At 36.6% G+C, this 17,715-nt stretch overlaps 8 protein-coding genes and 7 pseudogenes across 15 annotated transcripts, besides 4 other annotated features; 4 read left to right on the top strand and 11 right to left on the bottom strand.

Annotated features, from left to right (window-relative positions):
• Positions 1-564: 564 nt before the first annotated feature.
• Positions 565-875, bottom strand: TVAGG3_1080810 (annotated as a pseudogene). The gene has a single exon. A coding segment is annotated over exon 1 (311 nt).
• A 261-nt stretch (positions 876-1,136) lies between these two features.
• Positions 1,137-15,161: a mobile genetic element.
• On the bottom strand, positions 1,211-1,579 carry TVAGG3_1080830 (annotated as a pseudogene). Its single transcript has one exon. A coding segment is annotated over exon 1 (369 nt).
• TVAGG3_1080840 (uncharacterized protein) lies at positions 1,967-2,575 on the top strand (the record flags this gene model as incomplete). Its single annotated transcript, XM_051256677.1, has 1 exon — positions 1,967-2,575. The coding sequence occupies one exon, from the start codon at positions 1,967-1,969 to the stop codon at positions 2,573-2,575; it is 609 nt and encodes a 202-aa protein (XP_051076099.1).
• Positions 2,604-2,804, bottom strand: TVAGG3_1080850 (uncharacterized protein; the record flags this gene model as incomplete). Its single annotated transcript, XM_051256678.1, has 1 exon — positions 2,604-2,804. The coding sequence occupies one exon, from the start codon at positions 2,802-2,804 to the stop codon at positions 2,604-2,606; it is 201 nt and encodes a 66-aa protein (XP_051076100.1).
• Positions 3,952-4,272, top strand: TVAGG3_1080860 (organellar and viral DNA polymerase type B; the record flags this gene model as incomplete). Its single annotated transcript, XM_051256679.1, has 1 exon — positions 3,952-4,272. One exon carries the CDS (start codon positions 3,952-3,954, stop codon positions 4,270-4,272), a length of 321 nt encoding a protein of 106 aa, XP_051076101.1.
• TVAGG3_1080870 lies at positions 4,636-5,507 on the bottom strand (annotated as a pseudogene). Its single transcript has one exon. A coding segment is annotated over exon 1 (872 nt).
• TVAGG3_1080880 (uncharacterized protein) lies at positions 5,544-5,999 on the top strand (the record flags this gene model as incomplete). The annotated part of the gene is made up of 1 exon (XM_051256680.1): positions 5,544-5,999. One exon carries the CDS (start codon positions 5,544-5,546, stop codon positions 5,997-5,999), a length of 456 nt encoding a protein of 151 aa, XP_051076102.1.
• On the bottom strand, positions 6,016-6,459 carry TVAGG3_1080890 (protein of unknown function, DUF4108 family; the record flags this gene model as incomplete). Its single annotated transcript, XM_001290534.1, has 1 exon — positions 6,016-6,459. The coding sequence occupies one exon, from the start codon at positions 6,457-6,459 to the stop codon at positions 6,016-6,018; it is 444 nt and encodes a 147-aa protein (XP_001290535.1).
• TVAGG3_1080900 lies at positions 6,995-8,076 on the bottom strand (annotated as a pseudogene). The gene has a single exon. A coding segment is annotated over exon 1 (1,082 nt).
• Positions 8,105-8,911, bottom strand: TVAGG3_1080910 (uncharacterized protein; the record flags this gene model as incomplete). Its single annotated transcript, XM_051256681.1, has 1 exon — positions 8,105-8,911. One exon carries the CDS (start codon positions 8,909-8,911, stop codon positions 8,105-8,107), a length of 807 nt encoding a protein of 268 aa, XP_051076103.1.
• TVAGG3_1080920 (protein of unknown function, DUF4106 family) lies at positions 9,825-10,163 on the bottom strand (the record flags this gene model as incomplete). Its single annotated transcript, XM_051256682.1, has 1 exon — positions 9,825-10,163. The coding sequence occupies one exon, from the start codon at positions 10,161-10,163 to the stop codon at positions 9,825-9,827; it is 339 nt and encodes a 112-aa protein (XP_051076104.1).
• On the bottom strand, positions 10,346-10,704 carry TVAGG3_1080930 (annotated as a pseudogene). Its single transcript has one exon. A coding segment is annotated over exon 1 (359 nt).
• On the bottom strand, positions 12,069-13,048 carry TVAGG3_1080940 (annotated as a pseudogene). Its single transcript has one exon. A coding segment is annotated over exon 1 (980 nt).
• Positions 13,757-14,674, bottom strand: TVAGG3_1080950 (annotated as a pseudogene). The gene has a single exon. A coding segment is annotated over exon 1 (918 nt).
• Positions 15,162-15,459: 298 nt separating the features above from the next.
• Positions 15,460-16,025, top strand: TVAGG3_1080960 (uncharacterized protein; the record flags this gene model as incomplete). Its single annotated transcript, XM_051256683.1, has 1 exon — positions 15,460-16,025. A coding segment is annotated over one exon (566 nt), but the record flags the coding sequence as incomplete, so codon positions are not given.
• Positions 16,026-16,034: 9 nt separating this feature from the next.
• Positions 16,035-16,136: a mobile genetic element.
• Positions 16,137-16,431: 295 nt separating this feature from the next.
• Positions 16,432-16,540: a mobile genetic element.
• A 138-nt stretch (positions 16,541-16,678) lies between these two features.
• Positions 16,679-16,788: a mobile genetic element.
• Between the last annotated feature and the right edge of the window lie 927 nt (positions 16,789-17,715).

Below are 17,715 nucleotides of genomic sequence, written 5' to 3' on the forward strand. Positions count from 1 at the left end.
TGGCAAGGTCTCGGTTCTCTCTCGCGTAAATGCGCAAGGTTTCCGTCAAATCGTTCAGGACTTTCTCATTGGAAGCTTGGTTCATGAGGAACTCACCTTTAAGTCCCTTCATCTCTTCCATAAGACTACTTTGGAGAGTCTTAACGGTGTTTGTCAGATGAGCTTTCAAATTCAAAATTTGAATTTGAACTGGGCGCTTGTCTGGCAACATTGAAAGGACATCTGCCATTGAGTTTGGCTTCGGTGCTTGTTCGGACATCGAAAAAATGAAGTGGTTTGAGAATGACGGTTTTACTTCAAAAAGCTTGTTATGACGGTTAAGTCATACAACAAGTTTAAAATAATATCTTGTTCTTCTTCTGAACGTTTGTTGTCTCTTCCGATAAAAGTTTCGAACATGAGAACCAAAAAACGTTTTTTGAGATTGCGGAAGAGTTCAGGCAAACGTTCATATTCTGGATATGTTGGGAGCAGTTCGAAACATCTGAGCTGACTTTCGGACAAAATTGGGACAATGTCAGAAAATTCATCTTTGGTCGGACTGCTTGAAGGTAAGTCCCTTACATGTAAGTAGCTCTGGTAAAGTCTTCTCATTTCTGCTAACTTTTGGAGTATAGCTTCGTAGTTTAGAAGTTTTAATTTTAATTGTCTTATTCCACTCTTTACTTCTAAACGGTAAGTATCCATGAGGTCAAGAGTAGCTTTGGTAGCTTTAAGTGGAGCTATCTGTTCCTTGACTTCTGCAATTTTGGTTGCAATTGTGGTTTGAGCTCCTTCAAGTTCGCCGTCTATGTCGTTCTCAAACCTTCAACCATAGCTTGAAACTCTTCATCGGTCCATTGAGATTGGTGTGGGACGAATTTAACTTGCTTCATTCAAAAAATGAAAAAAATGTTTTTACTCAAAGCGTGCCATGTATATGGCTATAAGAAACTTACCAGAAGGCTTCTTCTTCACATGAGTCTTTGGCAACTTGAGTGTTGGTGTTGGAGTTGGGTCTGGAATTTCAATTCTCTCTCGAGCGCAACAACAGATGTCAGAATAACATTCCCCACTGTCTTTCTTGCCACCATAAATTGTGTATTGACCGAACTTGCATTTGCAGGAAGACCGGTCAATACAAGGTTCACAGTTGAAATAGTTGTACACAAACCTGTTGAGTACGAGTGTGAGTAAAAACATAAAAAAAAGTGAAGTTAAAATGAGATGTTTACTGAATTGGTTGGATGTCGCCTTCTGAGGTTATGAAGAACGGCTGTCCAGAGTAGTGAAGTAGTGCTCTGAGAATTTGTGTAATTCGTGGAATTGGGCTCTCACGATATGGAAGTAGTATCCAAGGACGTTTCATGAAGAACTTCAAGAGGGCTTCTTTCTTCACATCCTTAATATCATCGAATGCAGTGCCTTCTGGAACTTGAATTGCAACACCTGTTTCAATTTCCAACTTTAAGACACTATTCTTGGACAACCAGAAGCCAATGGACTTGCTTGGTTTGCACTTGCTGAGATATTCCTTCACGGTTTCATTTACCTCAATTAGATAAATTGCTTCGTCTAAGGGGTCAAGCTCCATACTGAGTCAGTACAATATTGTACTTTTTCAAGACAATGTTGTACTTTTTCAAGACAATGTTGTACTTTTTCAAGACAATGTTGTACTTTTTCAAGACAATATTGTACTTTTTCAGAACAATGTTGTACTTTTTCAGAACAATGTTGTATAAATTCAGTACAATGTCTCTCAAATTTGAGTACAGCTGTACTTTTTCAGAACAAGTCTTGAACTTTTTCAGAACAATGTTGTACTTTTTCAAGACAATGTTGTACTTTTTCAAGACAATGTTGTACTTTTTCAAGACAATGTTGTACTTTTTCAAGACAATGTTGTACTTTTTCAAGACAATGTTGTACTTTTTCAAGACAATATTATATTGTTTCAGAACAAAGACGGTTAAGACACAAACGAATGTCCGACGTCCCACCTACTGAACCCGTTCCACAGCCAGAGGAACAGCATGCTCCAGCACCACAACAGTCTCCTCAGCAACCTCAGTTCCAACAAGGACCTCCGAATTACTACCAATTTCCACCTCAAGGTTACTACCCACCACAAGGCTTTCCAAACTACCCACCACAAGGCTTTCCAAACTACCCTCCTCAACCCATGCCTTACTTCCCTAACCCTTGGATGTTCATGTCAAACCCTCCACCCCAATTCCAATCTCAATCCCAATCGAAGAGAGACCAAGAGTTCGAAGAAGGTCTGAACCGTTTACGCAAAGAGTATGCCACAGCCCCTATGGAAGATGACAGGCTTTCAGTCTCTTCCCTAAGGTCGACCAATTCGACTCGTACCACAGATTCGGTTCGTGACCGTGAAGACTACCTCAAGCAGTCTGAGAGACTCTTCATCTTACAGCCATTTACAGTTGGAGCTCTCAAGAACATGCGCAATTACGAAGGTCAGACACCAGCTGGAGACCGCAAAACAGACGTACTCGCAAGAGCAGTCCAACTGGTCAAGACAAAGACTGAGATAGTCGACTTCATTCTTGCAGCTTGCCCATACAAGTAAAAAAATAAACAATTACGAGTTAAACTTTTTACTCTTTCTTTTCTGAGTTGTTTAGAGCTGGTTTCTCTTGTAGAAACCTTTCGTACTCTTCCATGGTCATGTAATTGCGAATTTGGTACGCAATTCCAGGTTCGTTGTTTTTGAACCTTACGTATGTAACGCTTCCATCCTCCTCAGGGAAGTAAGCTGCTAACATCTGACCAAGTTTTCTCGGTGACTCGGAGCTCATAAAAATGTCACTTTTTAAACGTTAAGTTTTTAGTCTTATTTTACCCTTTGTTTACCCTTTGTTTACCCTTTGTTTGTCAAGGTAGTATTGGAGTGCAATTTCTCCAAATTCTCTGTGTCGGAGTTCTTCAGCATTTTCCAAGGTGTACCTGGAGAACTCAAAGAAGTTGTCAAGAAGATACTGCCATGCTGCTCTTCTGAGTTCGTCGGTATTTTGGAAGTGTTGCACCTTCGAGTCTTCGGACATGAAAAAATAACACTTTTTCAGCAAAAATATATTTTAGGTGAAGAGGTGAGATTTCACCTCTTTTTTCACCTCTTTTTCACCTCATGAATTTTCATGATTTCATCGTAAATGTTTTGTCAAACATGAACGTAAATGTTTTGTCGAAACTTCATCGTAATGAGCGTAAATCAGACAAAAATATATTTTAGGTGAAGAGGTGAGATTTCACCTCTTTTTTCACCTCTTTTTTCACCTCATGAATTTTCCCGAAATAAAAAATAAAGTTGGTTTTTTTAAAAAAATATTTTTTTATTTTTATTGTAAGAACATGTTAGCAACAACAGCACCAAACTCTTTAGTCATGAACCCAACTTCAATGTTAGTAGAGATGAAAAGCTTCATTCCTTCTTCATATACTTTCGAAACAGAAATCCAGAAGATAAAGCAAGAACTTCTCCAAGGAGATTTAGATTGCACTGCGAAAGATGAAACAAATGAACAGTATCTTTATGAAATGCAGGATATTATTGACCATCTACCTAAACTTCCTGAAATACAACAACAAAAGCTTACTATTCCTGAATTCGATGAAATAGAAGTCAAAGCAACTGACTCAGTAGAAATAAAGAAGTTCATACGAAAGGTTAACTATGAGTTTCTTGGATTTCATTGCAACCACAAAGTCATGGACAAAGATTGCGATATGGTATATAAGAACATCTCTGACATATACAAATCTGGGGAGTTTAAGACCTACGACAACTTTGTTTCATTAGTTGCAAAATGTGTATGGCAGATAAGAGATAAAGATAGAAGAGGTAAGATATGGAATGAACAAATAAGACCCGCAACTTTTGAGTTAAAGAGAGCAATTGACGCCTTAGTTGTTTTAGCAGGTAAGGTTTCAATGTACAATGCTAAAATGAACCCGCAATGTTCAAAATGTAAAGCAGCAATGAGGAAATATAACTACTCCGTCAAAGAGATAGAACGTATGCGAAACGACTATGCTGACTTAAAGAAAGAAGTAGAGAAACCAGCAGAAGATAAAATGAACATGTTAGCATTTCTGAACAAAAACTATCCAACAGCAGAAGATTTCCTTCTATCTGACGTCAAGAAGAAGTATAAAGAAACTTTCGGTATCGTTAAAACATTCGATGTACTGACAGAAGAAATAGAAGCTACGAAATTGTTTAGGATTTCAAATATACATCATACAATTCATGTAAAACGCTTATAAAATAACAGGTGAGAAAAGAGGTGAAAAAACAGGTGAAATCTCACCTCTTCACCTAAAATATATTTTTATTGAATTCAGCAACAAAATTCTGAGTAAAATAATTTTTAGGGCTTGTGTCAAACCGTTGAGTTTTCACAAAATTTAAAAAATAACGTTTACCATGTGAAACGCTTATAAAATAACTGAGGTGAAAAAACAGGTGAAAAAAGAGGTGAAATCTCACCTCTTCACCTAAAATATATTTTTGCTGAATTCCGTATGAAATTTCATGAATTTCCTCATATGCTTGCTTCCCTCGAAAAACCGAGAGAAGAACAGCGAGTAGGTAAGAAACCCTGGTCGCCAAAACTCTTTATTTTTCAAGCTTGACTTTTTACAATTTGAACTTTGTTTGCGTAGATATGAATTCTGAAAGAAGTATGAGGGTCTTGTATGACTTTGTACTTCTCCCATAGTTCATGTCTGTCAAACTTACCTGCCATGGACTCTTTCATAAGTTCCATGAAATCGTCTTCGGACAATCCAGGGAAAAGTACAATGTCAGTAAGTATTCTCTTTACATCCTTACTTAAACTCTTTGCTGTCTGTACACAAATGACAACTGAAATGTTAAAGTGTCTGAGCTTCTTAAGAATTCGACACATATCTTGTTCTCTGTTCTTTAACAAAGGATGAGAAGCAAAGTCATCTAAGATAAGAAGACACCTATGAGGGTATGTCTTCCAATCGTAAGATTGCAATTTCTTCGAAATGTATTCTATCTCTTTCTGTTTGTTTCTGAAGTGTTTCTTCTCTAATATTCTCTGCATTTCCTCATTTGGGTCTTTAAACTTCGAGTTTATATACTCATTTATAGCATTGTACTTCAAAACTCTTCTTTGGTACTTCTTTATCCAATCTAACAACTCAGAGTCTTTTATACATACTAACTTAGACTTCTTTATAATATCTTTGAACGAATTTACGGTTTGGTCGAATTGACCAGAAGTACTACAAATGACTACTAACTCATAGAATGGGTTCTTCTCATCTAGTTCTTGTTGTTGTGCAGCCATTTTAAGATAAGTGAAAGTCTTACCCGACCCAGGTGGTGCAATTAGACCTGTTATACCATTCTGAGCAAATAAGAACTTGTCATGTATAGGTTTTATCTGAGCATTTTCTAACTTCCTCTTGTTCTTGTTTAAAACATTCTCAAATTTCTTGTCAATGTCAGCAAACTTTTTTTCTAACATATTTTTAGAAAAATTAAAATTTTTATCTTTTTGAAAATGTCTAGCGATTTCGCTATCTATATTCGAGACAAACTTTTTGACAGCAAAACATCTGTCGACCATAAAATCTTACATAGTGTAAACAAGAAAGGTGAATTTGTTCTAAAGTTCTGTTTCTGGGAATATGACAAGAACCATAAAACATTAGGCAGAGAAGTCTTTAAGTTTGTCAATGACAGACTTGTTGACAGAGATGACGCCGATTGGAAAGATGAAGTCCAACAAAAGTTCTTAGAATGCAAAGAAGGCACATGCGCTGTTCTTGAAGATGAAATAGAAAACAGAATAGATGAGCTATTAAAGGACAAAGAACTTTTACATAAATATGGTTGCGCCAAATTTGACATAACTCCACCAGAGAAGAAGAAGAAGAGAGAGAAGAAAGAAAAGAAAGTAGAAGAAGAGAAGAAAGAGCCAGAGCCAGAGCCAGAGAAAAAGAAATTTGACATGTAAAAATAAAATTTTATTTTTAGAACATTTCTGGGTCAATGTCAATGTTCTCTTCCTCTTTAGGAGCAAACACTGGCTTAGACTCTAAAATCTTTTTACCCAATTTACCTTGAACTTCAACTATCTTAGACTCATAATATTCATAGTCGTCTGCTTTCTTTGGTTCATAAGGTATAACAAGTTTGTATGCTTTGCCTTCTTTAAGGTTTGAAAACCTTCTGTCAAAATTTTCCTTGACTGTTAACAAACCTTCTATGTCTAAGTCTTCAAATTTCGCACCATTTTTAGTCACAATAGCAAACTTAACTGGTTCGATGTTCCAAACTTTGTCAAATGTAGACTTTTCAAAATGGTAGAAGTAAACATTCAAATATGTGAATGGGTCTAGTTCTTCTTTGACTTCTGTCATGTACTTATTTACTGAGATGAATTTTGCCATCTTTTCTTCAGAATAAAAAAACATTTTTTTTTAAATTTACTCAGAAAAATTATTTCTTTCTATATACACCATTCCGAACTTTGAAAAGATGTTTTATACCAGCATAGAATTTTTCTCTAGAGCTTGGTCTTATATCGTTTTCATGACAAAATTTTCTATATTCTTCATATAAAGCCTTTTTTTCATACATTTCATAACAACAATCTAACCAGAATAGCGCATATCCATTTTCGTTATCTAGGTCTCTATATGTTTCTTCTGTTTGTAGAATTTCGCTTTCTCTATTTAGTTCTATGTCTATATATTGTGGCTTAAAAAGATGTGGGCAAGAAGGGTCTGGCGCTATGTAAAAAGTTAATTTTTCTGCCATCTTTTCTATCGGATAAAAAAATATTTTTTTAAAATTTACTCAGAAAAATTTTTCTTTGTATATACGCCGTTCTGAACATCTAAAAGATTTTTGACATTTGCCAAGAATGTTCGTTTAGACGCTGTCATATAACCATATTCTTGACAATATTGTTTATACGAATCGTACAATGACCTTTCATCTAAACACTCAAAGTCAGTTTCATCTATGAACAGTTCATATACACTCTTGTTTGCTTCTAACAATGTTTGTCTCTCTTCGGTATGTGGAATTTGTCTTGGATTGAACTTTGAAATATCTAATGTCATAAAATATGAGAACAAGTGGTTGTAAAAGTCAGATGTCAAAGTTTCTGCTAAGTCGTCAAAATATTCTGTATCTTGCATATGAGAATCTGACGTTCTGACAACTACATATCTTCTGTCAGAACTTTCTAACTTCATCGGAACAGCATTGTTTGAAACCATAATGAAATTTGCAACATTTTCACAAACTCTTTGGTCTTTATATTTTCTTTCAACAACTCCAACTTTGTCTGTTATAAGACTCTTCAAAGCATCTGAGTTCAAAACTTTTGTTGTATCTATACTTTGAAGTTCGTTGCATACTATAAGTTTCATATTCTCTATTGAAGAGTTAAATTTACCGCAGATGTTTTCTAAGTTTGTCATATTCGGGTTCGAATAACCTTCTAATAGTTTGCACAAGATATCTGTAAAGAATGTGTTCTTACCTGTTCCTTGTTTTCCAATTATAATGAGAGCAGTTTCATTCTTAGCACTTGGATGTTGTAAGATGTTTGCAAACCAACATAAGATATACTCATAAACCTTTTCGTTTCCATTGCATATAATTTCTTTGACATGGTCTAACCAAGCTTCTATAACATTTTCTTTCCATTCTACTTGTTCGTATTTATATCCAGTGAAGATAGAATAGAAGTTTGGAGAAGGTGTATAGAACTTTATACCTCGAACTGAAAAATCTTCTAACTTCGACAATAAGATATCCCAAGCATCTAACATCTTCATTCCAACTTGTACGACTTTTATTTTCTTAAGTTTCTGTCTACATTCTTGTTCTGAAACTATTGTTGCTCTTGGTTTGTTAAAGACAACATCCCATTCTTTCATAACATAACATTCTGGGGCAGAGTCGACATAAATGACTAAACGTTTCAAATTCTCGACTGCTTTGTTATAGTCTCGAAATGGACACATATTTCTGAACGCTTGGAAGTCATAAAAATCTGAAACGTCTATTCTGTACATTTTTATAAAAATAAAAAAAAATATTTTTTTATTCTTGAGCTTGTTGTTGCATTTGTTCCATTTGTTGCATTTGTTGTTCTTGAGCTATTTGTTGTTGAAGTTGTTCTTGTAATACAATACTTTCACCAGTTGCATCTTCCAATTCGAAACTTTCTGCCGTCATTGACAAATACATAGGACATAAAAGTTTTACAGGAACAAAGTTTGCGTCGACTAAGGTTAAGTTTATGTTTGCCAAAGTGTTTGAGTTCACTAAAGCTGAAAACTCTGCATTCGAATGAACAATAGGCAAACCAGCAGAGAAAGTGTTGTTTATACGCATGAGTATCTTTTGGTCATAGTAGTTTCTGTCGACATTCGAATAGCACTTTGAACCTAAGTTTGAAACAATATATAAAATAGGTGTACTTAAAGTCAATGGAACAGACAAACCTTGTATGACACCTTTTCCTGTTATAGGAAACTGTTGGTAGTAAAAACCAGATATAAGTTTTGTATTATAGCTCATATCGTTTATACTAAACTCAGTCGGACATCCAAACATAATGAAACCTGCTCTAGTTGCAGCACATGTTACATCCGTCCTTAAAGTATTAAATAAGTCAACAAAACCTGTTGGTGGTATATCTGAGTAAGTATCTTCAAAGGAGTATTTTTTACCATTCACAACAATAAAGTCTTCTGGTGTCAAAAGAGCAAAACAGGCTTTAGTCGTCATTGTGTTTAAAGTTAGTTTACAATATCGTCCTTGAGGACTTTGTAAGTTTGTTGTTATAGAATTATATGACTCAGGGTTTTTAGTCGTAATAGTATAAACCATTGTGTCTTCTGCCATTTACTTAGCAACTAAATTTTAATGAAATGTTGTGGTCGTCAAATATTTTTATGACGTCTGGGAAACTATATTTTAAGTTCAACGTTTCACCTCCTTTCATAACGTATATCTTGTCAATGACATTATATGAAACACCACAGCAAGCAATGTCGGGTTCTATTTCTTTGATGTTTATATCGTCTGCCTCTGTCAAAAGTTTCAATAGTTCTTTCAAAATTTCATGAGGTGCATGACATATGAGTTCACTTTTACAGGGTTGTGTCAACCAAGTTTAACATTATACCCAAAGCTGACAAATCTTCTCCTGAGTTTTAAGTTTGTCTTTAAGTTGTTGGTAGTCGTTTCGAATATCTGCAACAGAACTTAAGTCTCTGCTAACTTCAGGGTATGTTGGTTGTTCTTTTACAGGAACTATTGTTATACCATCTTCGTCTTCGTATGGTTTCCCCACTTCAACATCTCTTTCTTTGACATTGACAACAACACTTTGACTGTTTGTTTGAGTTGGTGAATTTAACTTCACATCTGCCACCGCCATTAAACCTTTTGAAACACTTACGCTTCTATTTTTCGGAAATGACATTTTACTTAGAATAAAAAGATGGACGTATTTGAGTATCTCTTCGAATTGAAGCAAAACAAAGTTTACACACACAAACAATACAAATACATTGACAGAATAGTTCTTTATACAAACAATGGAAAATGTTATAGAATAGCAGTCTTTGCTGAACCAAAATATTTTCATAAAGCAAAGAAAGTTGGTATAACTGAATGGTGAAAGTTCTTGAAGCAGACAAAAATATAACAACAAAACTGACCGATATTTCTAAAGGTAAGTTTATAATACAATTTTATGTCAAAACTGGCGTACTGTCAATATTTGACGGAGAGAAGTCAGTTCAAGAACAACTTACTGACCTGCTGCCAAAATCTGCTCGATGGAAGCTGTCGTTATACCAATCTGAGGAGCCCCAGCAGGTTTCATCGAACGAATCTTCAAAAGAGCATCTTCCGTGAAAAGTGCTATTGGTTTTGTAAACTTCTTTGCTTTCAATTCATTTGGACCGTCTCTGTCACCAGTATATTGTATTTGAACTGTACCAACAGTTGAAATACCACCCATAAAGTCTTCTGAGTCAGCAAATGGAATGCCAAGCCAAAAGTTTGAACGGTCTCCATTTGTATATTGAGTTTTTTGAGCTCCTGTATGGGTCCATACTTTCACATATGGCATAATAGAACTTTGCATTTCAGGGTTAATGGTTGTTGTGAAGTTGTTGTTAAAGTTCATAGCATCTAATGTCAAGTTGTATGACCTCATATCCTCAACTGTAGAATATTCTTCTCTTGGATAATATTTGCCATCTATGTTTATATGATTTAATACCAGGGTTGTAGAAGCAAGAATAGTCATTTATAGTTCGTCTGAACAGTACAAACATAGTATCTGCATGTTTCATTGCAGTTGTTAAAGCAATATCTGTTCTTGCACCTGGGTCAGCACTTTGGTTTCCAACTTCACCTGCAAAGTCTTTGACAGATATTTGGTGTATAGGGAACATAAGTGGAACTGCAATATATTTGGCAGCTAAAGCATTTGAAATATCTGGGTCCAACATATAGACTGCAAGTCTGCTTTCTATTCTCTTGCATTCAAATTTTTCGCATGTGAACTTAACTGGGTCCCAAGCATCTCCAGCAGCATTGAAATAATAGTTTACTTCAGTGTTGAGGTTTGAGAAACCAAAGTCTAAGTCAACTTTGTTTTTGCAAAAGTCGGCGAATGACATTTTATTTGTTCCCACTACTTCTGTAAGAGTGAATGGGTCTTGTGTTGGTGCAATGACTAAGTTATTTTTGCTTGGAGTAAGTTCGATAGAAATTTTTCCTGCCCAGTTTGGCAAGTATCTTAAAAACCTGAAGATGAGGAAAGATGACAAAGGAACTCTAAGTTTCAGTTTTACTTTGGTTACTGCTGCTGCAGTTTTGTCCAGAAAGGTTAACATAAACTCCTGGAACGTTAGGGTCAAGTCTTCTTATTTTCTCAATAGTTGCATACTGGTCTGTTTGTTCTCTAGCTTGTGGTTGTACTGAGTTTCTCAAAGCGAACCATTCATAGTTTGCCCATGTTACTGTTTGAACTAAGTCAGAGTTAGAATATATCTTATATCCCATGAAAACTTCTGGAGCATATTGGTATCCGACATAGAAAATTCCATTGCAACCTTTCTTGTCAGACAACTTGGCAGAAGGTTTTATTTCAATGTCTTGTTCCACGTATAAGAAAGAGTTGTCAATAGAAATTATATGAAACCTGTCGCAAGCAATATCTACTGTTGTTGAAGAACCTTCTCCAAACTCACCTACGTTTCCATAAGAAACAGCAGTTGTATATTCGTAAGTTCCAGGAACTATTTCTGACCTTCTAATGGCATTGTCGCATTCGTTATACCATTCGGAAACATTTCCATTCATAGCATCCAAAACTGTTGGCGTTATATTCTGAGCGGCGTACATTTCATATGAGTAAAAATATAGAATAGTTGGATTTATATGTCATAATAGAACCCACGTGGACCATGCTTTACTTTCTTCCTGACTGAGTTTTTAACTCTTCTTTTTCCTTCATTGCCCTCTGCTTGAAGTTGTTGCATCTTTGCATTATGTTCATCTAGTATGTTGCAAATTTCCCATGTCCTTTTTGCCTTTTGGCTCTGGTCGCCCATCTCAGGTAACCTATATCCTAGAAAGAGTTTGTCATAGTCTGTATTTGAGTCTTCGCGTATTGTTTGCATGACTCTTTCCTGAGTTTCTGGTTCAAGCTCTTCAAATATAGCTTGTCCATATGGAATATGCTCGTTTCCAAATATATGTTTTTGTAGCCATTCTGGTTTTCTTTCCATGTTACCAACTATATCTTTTGTGAATGGGAAAGCTTCTACCCAATCTTTCAGTCTTGCGTCGTTTATTTCTGTAGTTGGTTTTATTTTGTCAAGGAACATGTTTTTCAATACTAACATTTCATTTGGTACTGTCCATTTGAGTTTTCTTAAATATTCATCCCTTCTCAGTTCATTGTCTGCAAAGTAAGTTTTTATGACATTTTGTAAACTTTCGTTTGCAAGGTCATGTACAATAGGTTCTCTTCCTTCGCTCTCCCTAACTTTCTTTCTAAACTCTTCACCAAATATACCATCTCTATGGTTCTGTGTAGTTCTTTGAGATAAATGTTCTAGAACGTCAGGTGTTATATTTCCATCAGCCATGTTCATTTCATACTGGTTCAAAATATCTGCATCTTTCATATCTTTCAATGGCATTAAAGCCGCGCTTAAAATACCAGCTATATCTGGTTCACCATTGACTTCCATTGCGTCTACAACTTCTTGGAATTGTGGTTGTAAGTTTATGAACCACCTATCCGAGTTAGCTTTATGACCCCATCTCATTGTAGTTCCATCGTCTGCAGAAACAAAAGTAGGTTTGTTTCCATCTTGGTTAGGTTCTGAATGAACTTTAAACAATGTTTCATTTCTATATGTTTTCTTGAAATTTAACCTTTTATTTTCACCGAGTTCATCCGAAGATTGAACGTTAAATGCTCGTAAGTAAAAAGGGTTGTTGTATTTGTGTACATTTTTTTTCAGTTCTTCCATTCTATGCTGAATATTTTCATCTGGTGTTGGAGTCTTTTGTATGTCGGCAAACATTTTTCGATATTCTTCTACTATGTCAGCCGAATCTTTCTTAGACTCTTGGAAAGATTCCATATTCACCTCATGCTCTTGTTGAGGGTCAAGATTTTTCGGCTGTTCCAAATCTTCATCTAGTTCTGTGAAGTTAGTTTCCAAAGGAGTGACTTGTTCGTTTCCTTCAGGCTCTTCTAGCTGTTGTTGCTGAACTATTTCTTCCATGTCTGGTTGTATCTGAACTTCTTCCTGTGGAGTTTCTTGTACCTCATCTGCTGGCATTTCATATATTCCGAGACCGTTTTCAACAATTTCCCTATCTACGTCATCCGCATTCATAAGCTTTTGTTCTTTCGTTCCGTCTCTATTTTTTACGCGTTTCATGACGAAAGTTGAAATTGTCATTTAGCTCTGACATCAAATATCTCGGAGTAAATTCATCCATGTCATTTGGATGATATGCTATTAAATCATATCCCTTAGCGAGCTTGTATTTTCCAGGTTTGAGATTATATCCGTTTTGGTGGAGCCATAAAGCTAAATAGGTTCGGGTCAGTATTTCCATCCTTGAACTTTCCAATAGCTTCTTTATATCTGTCACTAAAGTCAACAGTATCTGGGAAACCACACTCTTCTTTAAGCATTTTTAAGAATTCTTGGTTTCCTTGTTCTCTACTTCTTTTTGTCCTTGCTCTGTTTGTGGTTGTTGTTGTGCAGGGTTTTGAACTGTTGGTTGCTGTGCTGGTTGTTGTGCTGGTTGTTGTGTTGGTTGTTGTGTTGGTTGTTGTGTGGTTGTTGTTGTTGGTTTTGGTGCATGCCTGTGTCTGTGTCCATGTGACGATGTAAATGTTCTAGGTAGTCCTGGTGCAGGTGCTTCTCTTGGAGGGTTTGGTGGTATATAAGTTCCACCAGCTGGCACATATGTTCCATCTGCAGCATAATGTCCTACCTGACTTTTCGTTCTTAAGAAAGCATTTACTAGGTCTGTTTTGGTCTGTTGTAACTCTTTTTCTTGACTTTCCACAACAGTTGCTCTAACGGCGTCATAGGCACTTTGAACTGCCTGTCTCGTTGCTGCATCTGTTATTTTCGTCATATTTTGTGCTACTTCTTTTAACTCTTTGTCGAAACCTTCAGACTTCAGTTTCTTTCCAGATGAGAAGTCGTTCACTTGTTTCACCTTACTATGAAGAGCTTCGAAGGCGTTCTTAAAGTCAGCATTTGTTAAAGCTTCATTTGAACTGTCTTCATCCGCTTGTATTTTTTCCTTATTGACCCTATGAGTTGGGCTGCTTTAGCGTTGGCTTGGGCATCTAACCAGTCATTGTTAGCTTTTATATATTCTGCGCTTTTCATTGCCTTTTGCATAGCCGCGTCGTTATTTTTACTTTCTTGTGCTAAGTTTTCATACTGTACGGTTTGGTTTTGCAACTGTAAAAGTTTTTCTGCCTTTACATTTGCTTCAACTTCTTTTTTATACTCATCGCTATCCATATATGTCTTCAGGGCTTTTTGTTTTATCTCTTCATCTTTCAGTATTTTATATTGAGTAGTATGGTTTTTCAAATTTATGACATCTTGTTCCATTTTTGCTACTTCTGCTGCTTTTTCTGACACTTTTTTCGCATATTCCTCTGTACTTAGTTCTTTCAGTTGTTCTTCTTTCTTCTTTTTCTCTACGTTTAACTCATTGAGTTTCTTTGTGTGTCTGTCATATTCTAGTTTCTTTTCGTTTTCACTTATTTGCTTCTGTATGTCTATGTTTGACTTTTTGACATCTGATTATTTGATTTTTGAGTGAACTCAAATTCATTTGACTTTGAGGGTTATAGGCTGTTCCGTCTGCAGCTCCACCATAGCCTGCCATTTTCGCTAAAAGTGCCGCTCTTAAACCTCCACTCTGTGCACCAATAACTCGGTTTAAAAGCATAGGGTTGCTTGACATTTGTTGCAACATAGTGGGGTCATTCAGCATTTGTTGTTGCAACTGTTGTTGTGGTGTCAGTTTTACTATTGGATGTTTCAATGCTCTCTTCCTCTTACGTATATTCTTACGTAGCTTACGTGGCATTTTAAGTGAAGTTAAAAAGCGGTTTTTGACAGATGTTTGTATGACACTTTTTGTTCAGCACAAAAAACTACTCGGTCAAAGTGTTGTCAGTTTTGTAAAATAACCGTCCTATCTTGTTTTAAAAGGGAGAAAAGGCTTCTCAAAGTATACTTCCTTGGAACGCCCGTAATTTTCCTGTAGCGACGATAGACCTTACTTGTCCGGACAAAGTTATACTATTTTGAGTGCTCTACAAAAAAGTCAACGGCGACGACTCTCAAAAACCGTTGTGTAAAAAGTTTTACCGTTGGACAAAAAAGTATATATAGAAAACAAAAAACGTTTATAGTTCATTCAATATTTGAGATGGAACGGTTTGCCAACGGAGACTTTTCAATAAAATAAAAAAATAGAGGGGGTTACCGTTGACGAAAACGGTTTATTTTAAACTTTTCTATGAGTAGTCCGAAAAAAACAGTTTATTTTTGTCTAATGGAAGCCAACATTAACAATTCTCAACCGCTAACCAAAGCCAAAGCCCCACAACCTCCAAGAACTGGCACAGCTGTTAGAATAACGCCAAAAAGTCTAACAGCGAATTAAGAGAAATTCTTCAACAAATTTGCTCTAAATATCTCAAAGACGCCGAAGAAAACACACAACCAGACGCTATATACAATACTCAGTTCTGTGAAGTTCTGAACAAAGCAATTGCTAGTTCAATTGAACTTACTAAGACAATTCCAAGTCCAATTGAGCTTAGCGATGTCTTAGTTCAGTATTTTCCAACATTTACTAAGCTTATAATGTTGAGAACTTTATACCAAGTTCGTCAAAATCTTCCTCGTTACATGCAACGGTCATTCGACAAGAGAATTGCCGAATTCCAAGTCTTTAGTTACGGATATGACCAAGATGAATACATTGACGAGTTCGGAGACAACTGTACAAAATGGTTTGACTGCTATACGACTACACAATTTGAATTCGACTTTCTCGAATTCAACGCAGCAACCATTTATATCATTGCTCTTTACCTTTCCGAACAACAACAAGACCTCGCAGATGGAGATGTTGTTACTGTCGTCATGGAAACTCCTGAACAATTCGGAAAAAAGAAGTCTCTAATTGCAAATTTGTTCCAGGACATCAGCTTTTCCAACGCACAGAAGTCTTCTGTATTCCTGGAACTAAGTTCTTTGTCAGGAGCGAACTCAAAGAAAGATATAATGTGTCATTCAATTACACATTATATAATGTTTTCGACCCAGAAGAAGGCTTCTTCCCAGAAGCAATGGAGGAAGAAGAAGAGGAGGAGGAAACACAAGACTCTATCCAAGAAGAGTCCTCCGAATTCACACCAGAAGACTAACAATTTTCCGAATAAAAACCTCATTTTTTACTAAACATCTTCGGGGCTAGAGGGCACGAAGTGCCTGGAAGCCCCACTACCTTTTTTTTTTTTTTTTTTTTTTTTTTTTTTTTTTTTTTTTTTTCTCACCCTCCAATTCATTCCTATGGCGCCGAAAAAATTTTTGGTGAAATGCGACCACATTTCACCAAATTTCTCGGCGCCATATAGAGAACTAGAGCCTGTGAGGTACTGATACTATCCATGTACCTCGCAGGCTCTAGTTCCAAGCCAAAATGGCTAAAAATTGCCCGCAATTGTTCACATTGCGGGCAATTTTTAGCCATTTTGGCTGGGAATTGGAGGTGAGAGTAGTATTGTATGAAATAATATCTCTCACCCTCCAATTCATCCTATGGCGCCGAAAAAATTTTGGTGAAATGCGACCACATTTCACCAAAATTTCTCGGCGCCATATAGAGAACTAGAGCCTGTGAGGTACTGATACTATCCATGTACCTCGCAGGCTCTAGTTCCAAGCCAAAATGGCTAAAAATTGCCCGCAATGTTCACATTGCGGGCAATTTTTAGCCATTTTGGCTGGGAATTGGAGGTGAGAGTAGTATTGTATGAAATAATATCTCTCACCCTCCAATTCATATATGGCGCCGAAAAAATTTTGGTGAAATGGCGACCACATTTCACCAAAATTTCTCGGCGCCATATAGAGAACTAGAGCCTGTGAGGTACTGATACTATCCATGTACCTCGCAGGCTCTAGTTCCAAGCCAAAATGGCTAAAAATTGCCCGCAATTGTTCACATTGCGGCAATTTTTAGCCATTTTGGCTGGGAATTGGAGGGTGAGAGTAGTATTGTATGAAATAATATCTCTCACCCTCCAATTCATCCTATGGCGCCGAAAAAATTTGGTGAAATGCGACCACTTTCACCAAAATTTCTCGGCGCCATATAGAGAACTAGAGCCTGTGAGGTACTGATACTATCCATGTACCTGCAGGCTCTAGTTCCAAGCCAAAATGGCTAAAAATTGCCCGCAATTGTTCACATTGCGGGCAATTTTTAGCCATTTTGGCTGGGAATTGAGGGTGAGAGTAGTATTGTATGAAATAATATCTCTCACCCTCCAATTCATCCTATGGCGCCGAAAAATTTTGGTGAAATGCGACCACATTTCACCAAAATTTCTCTCGGCGCCATATAGAGAACTAGAGCCTGTGAGGTACTGATACTATCCATGTACCTCGCAGGCTCTAGTTCCAAGCCAAAATGGCTAAAAATTGCCCGCAATTGTTCACATTGCGGGCAATTTTTAGCCATTTGGCTGGAATTGGAGGGTGAGAGTAGTATTGTATGAAATAATATCTCTCACCCTCCAATTCATCCTATGGCGCCGAAAAAATTTTGGTGAAATGCGACCACATTTCACCGCGAGAAATTTTGGTGAAATGTGGCTCCATTTCACCAAAATTTTTTCACCGCCATAGGATGAATTGGAGGGTGAGAGATATTATTTCATACAATACTACTCTCACCCTCACAATTCCCAGCCAAAATGGCTAAAAATTGCCCGCAATGTGAACAATCTATTGCGGGCAATTTTTAGCCATTTTGGCTTGGAACTAGAGCCTGCGAGGTACATGGGATAGTATCAGTACCTCACAGGCTCTAGTTCTCTATATGGCGCGAGT

This window comes from Trichomonas vaginalis (genome assembly GCF_026262505.1).
Source record: "Trichomonas vaginalis G3 chromosome Unknown ctg_153, whole genome shotgun sequence".
In the NCBI taxonomy this organism is placed as follows: domain Eukaryota; phylum Parabasalia; order Trichomonadida; family Trichomonadidae; genus Trichomonas; species Trichomonas vaginalis.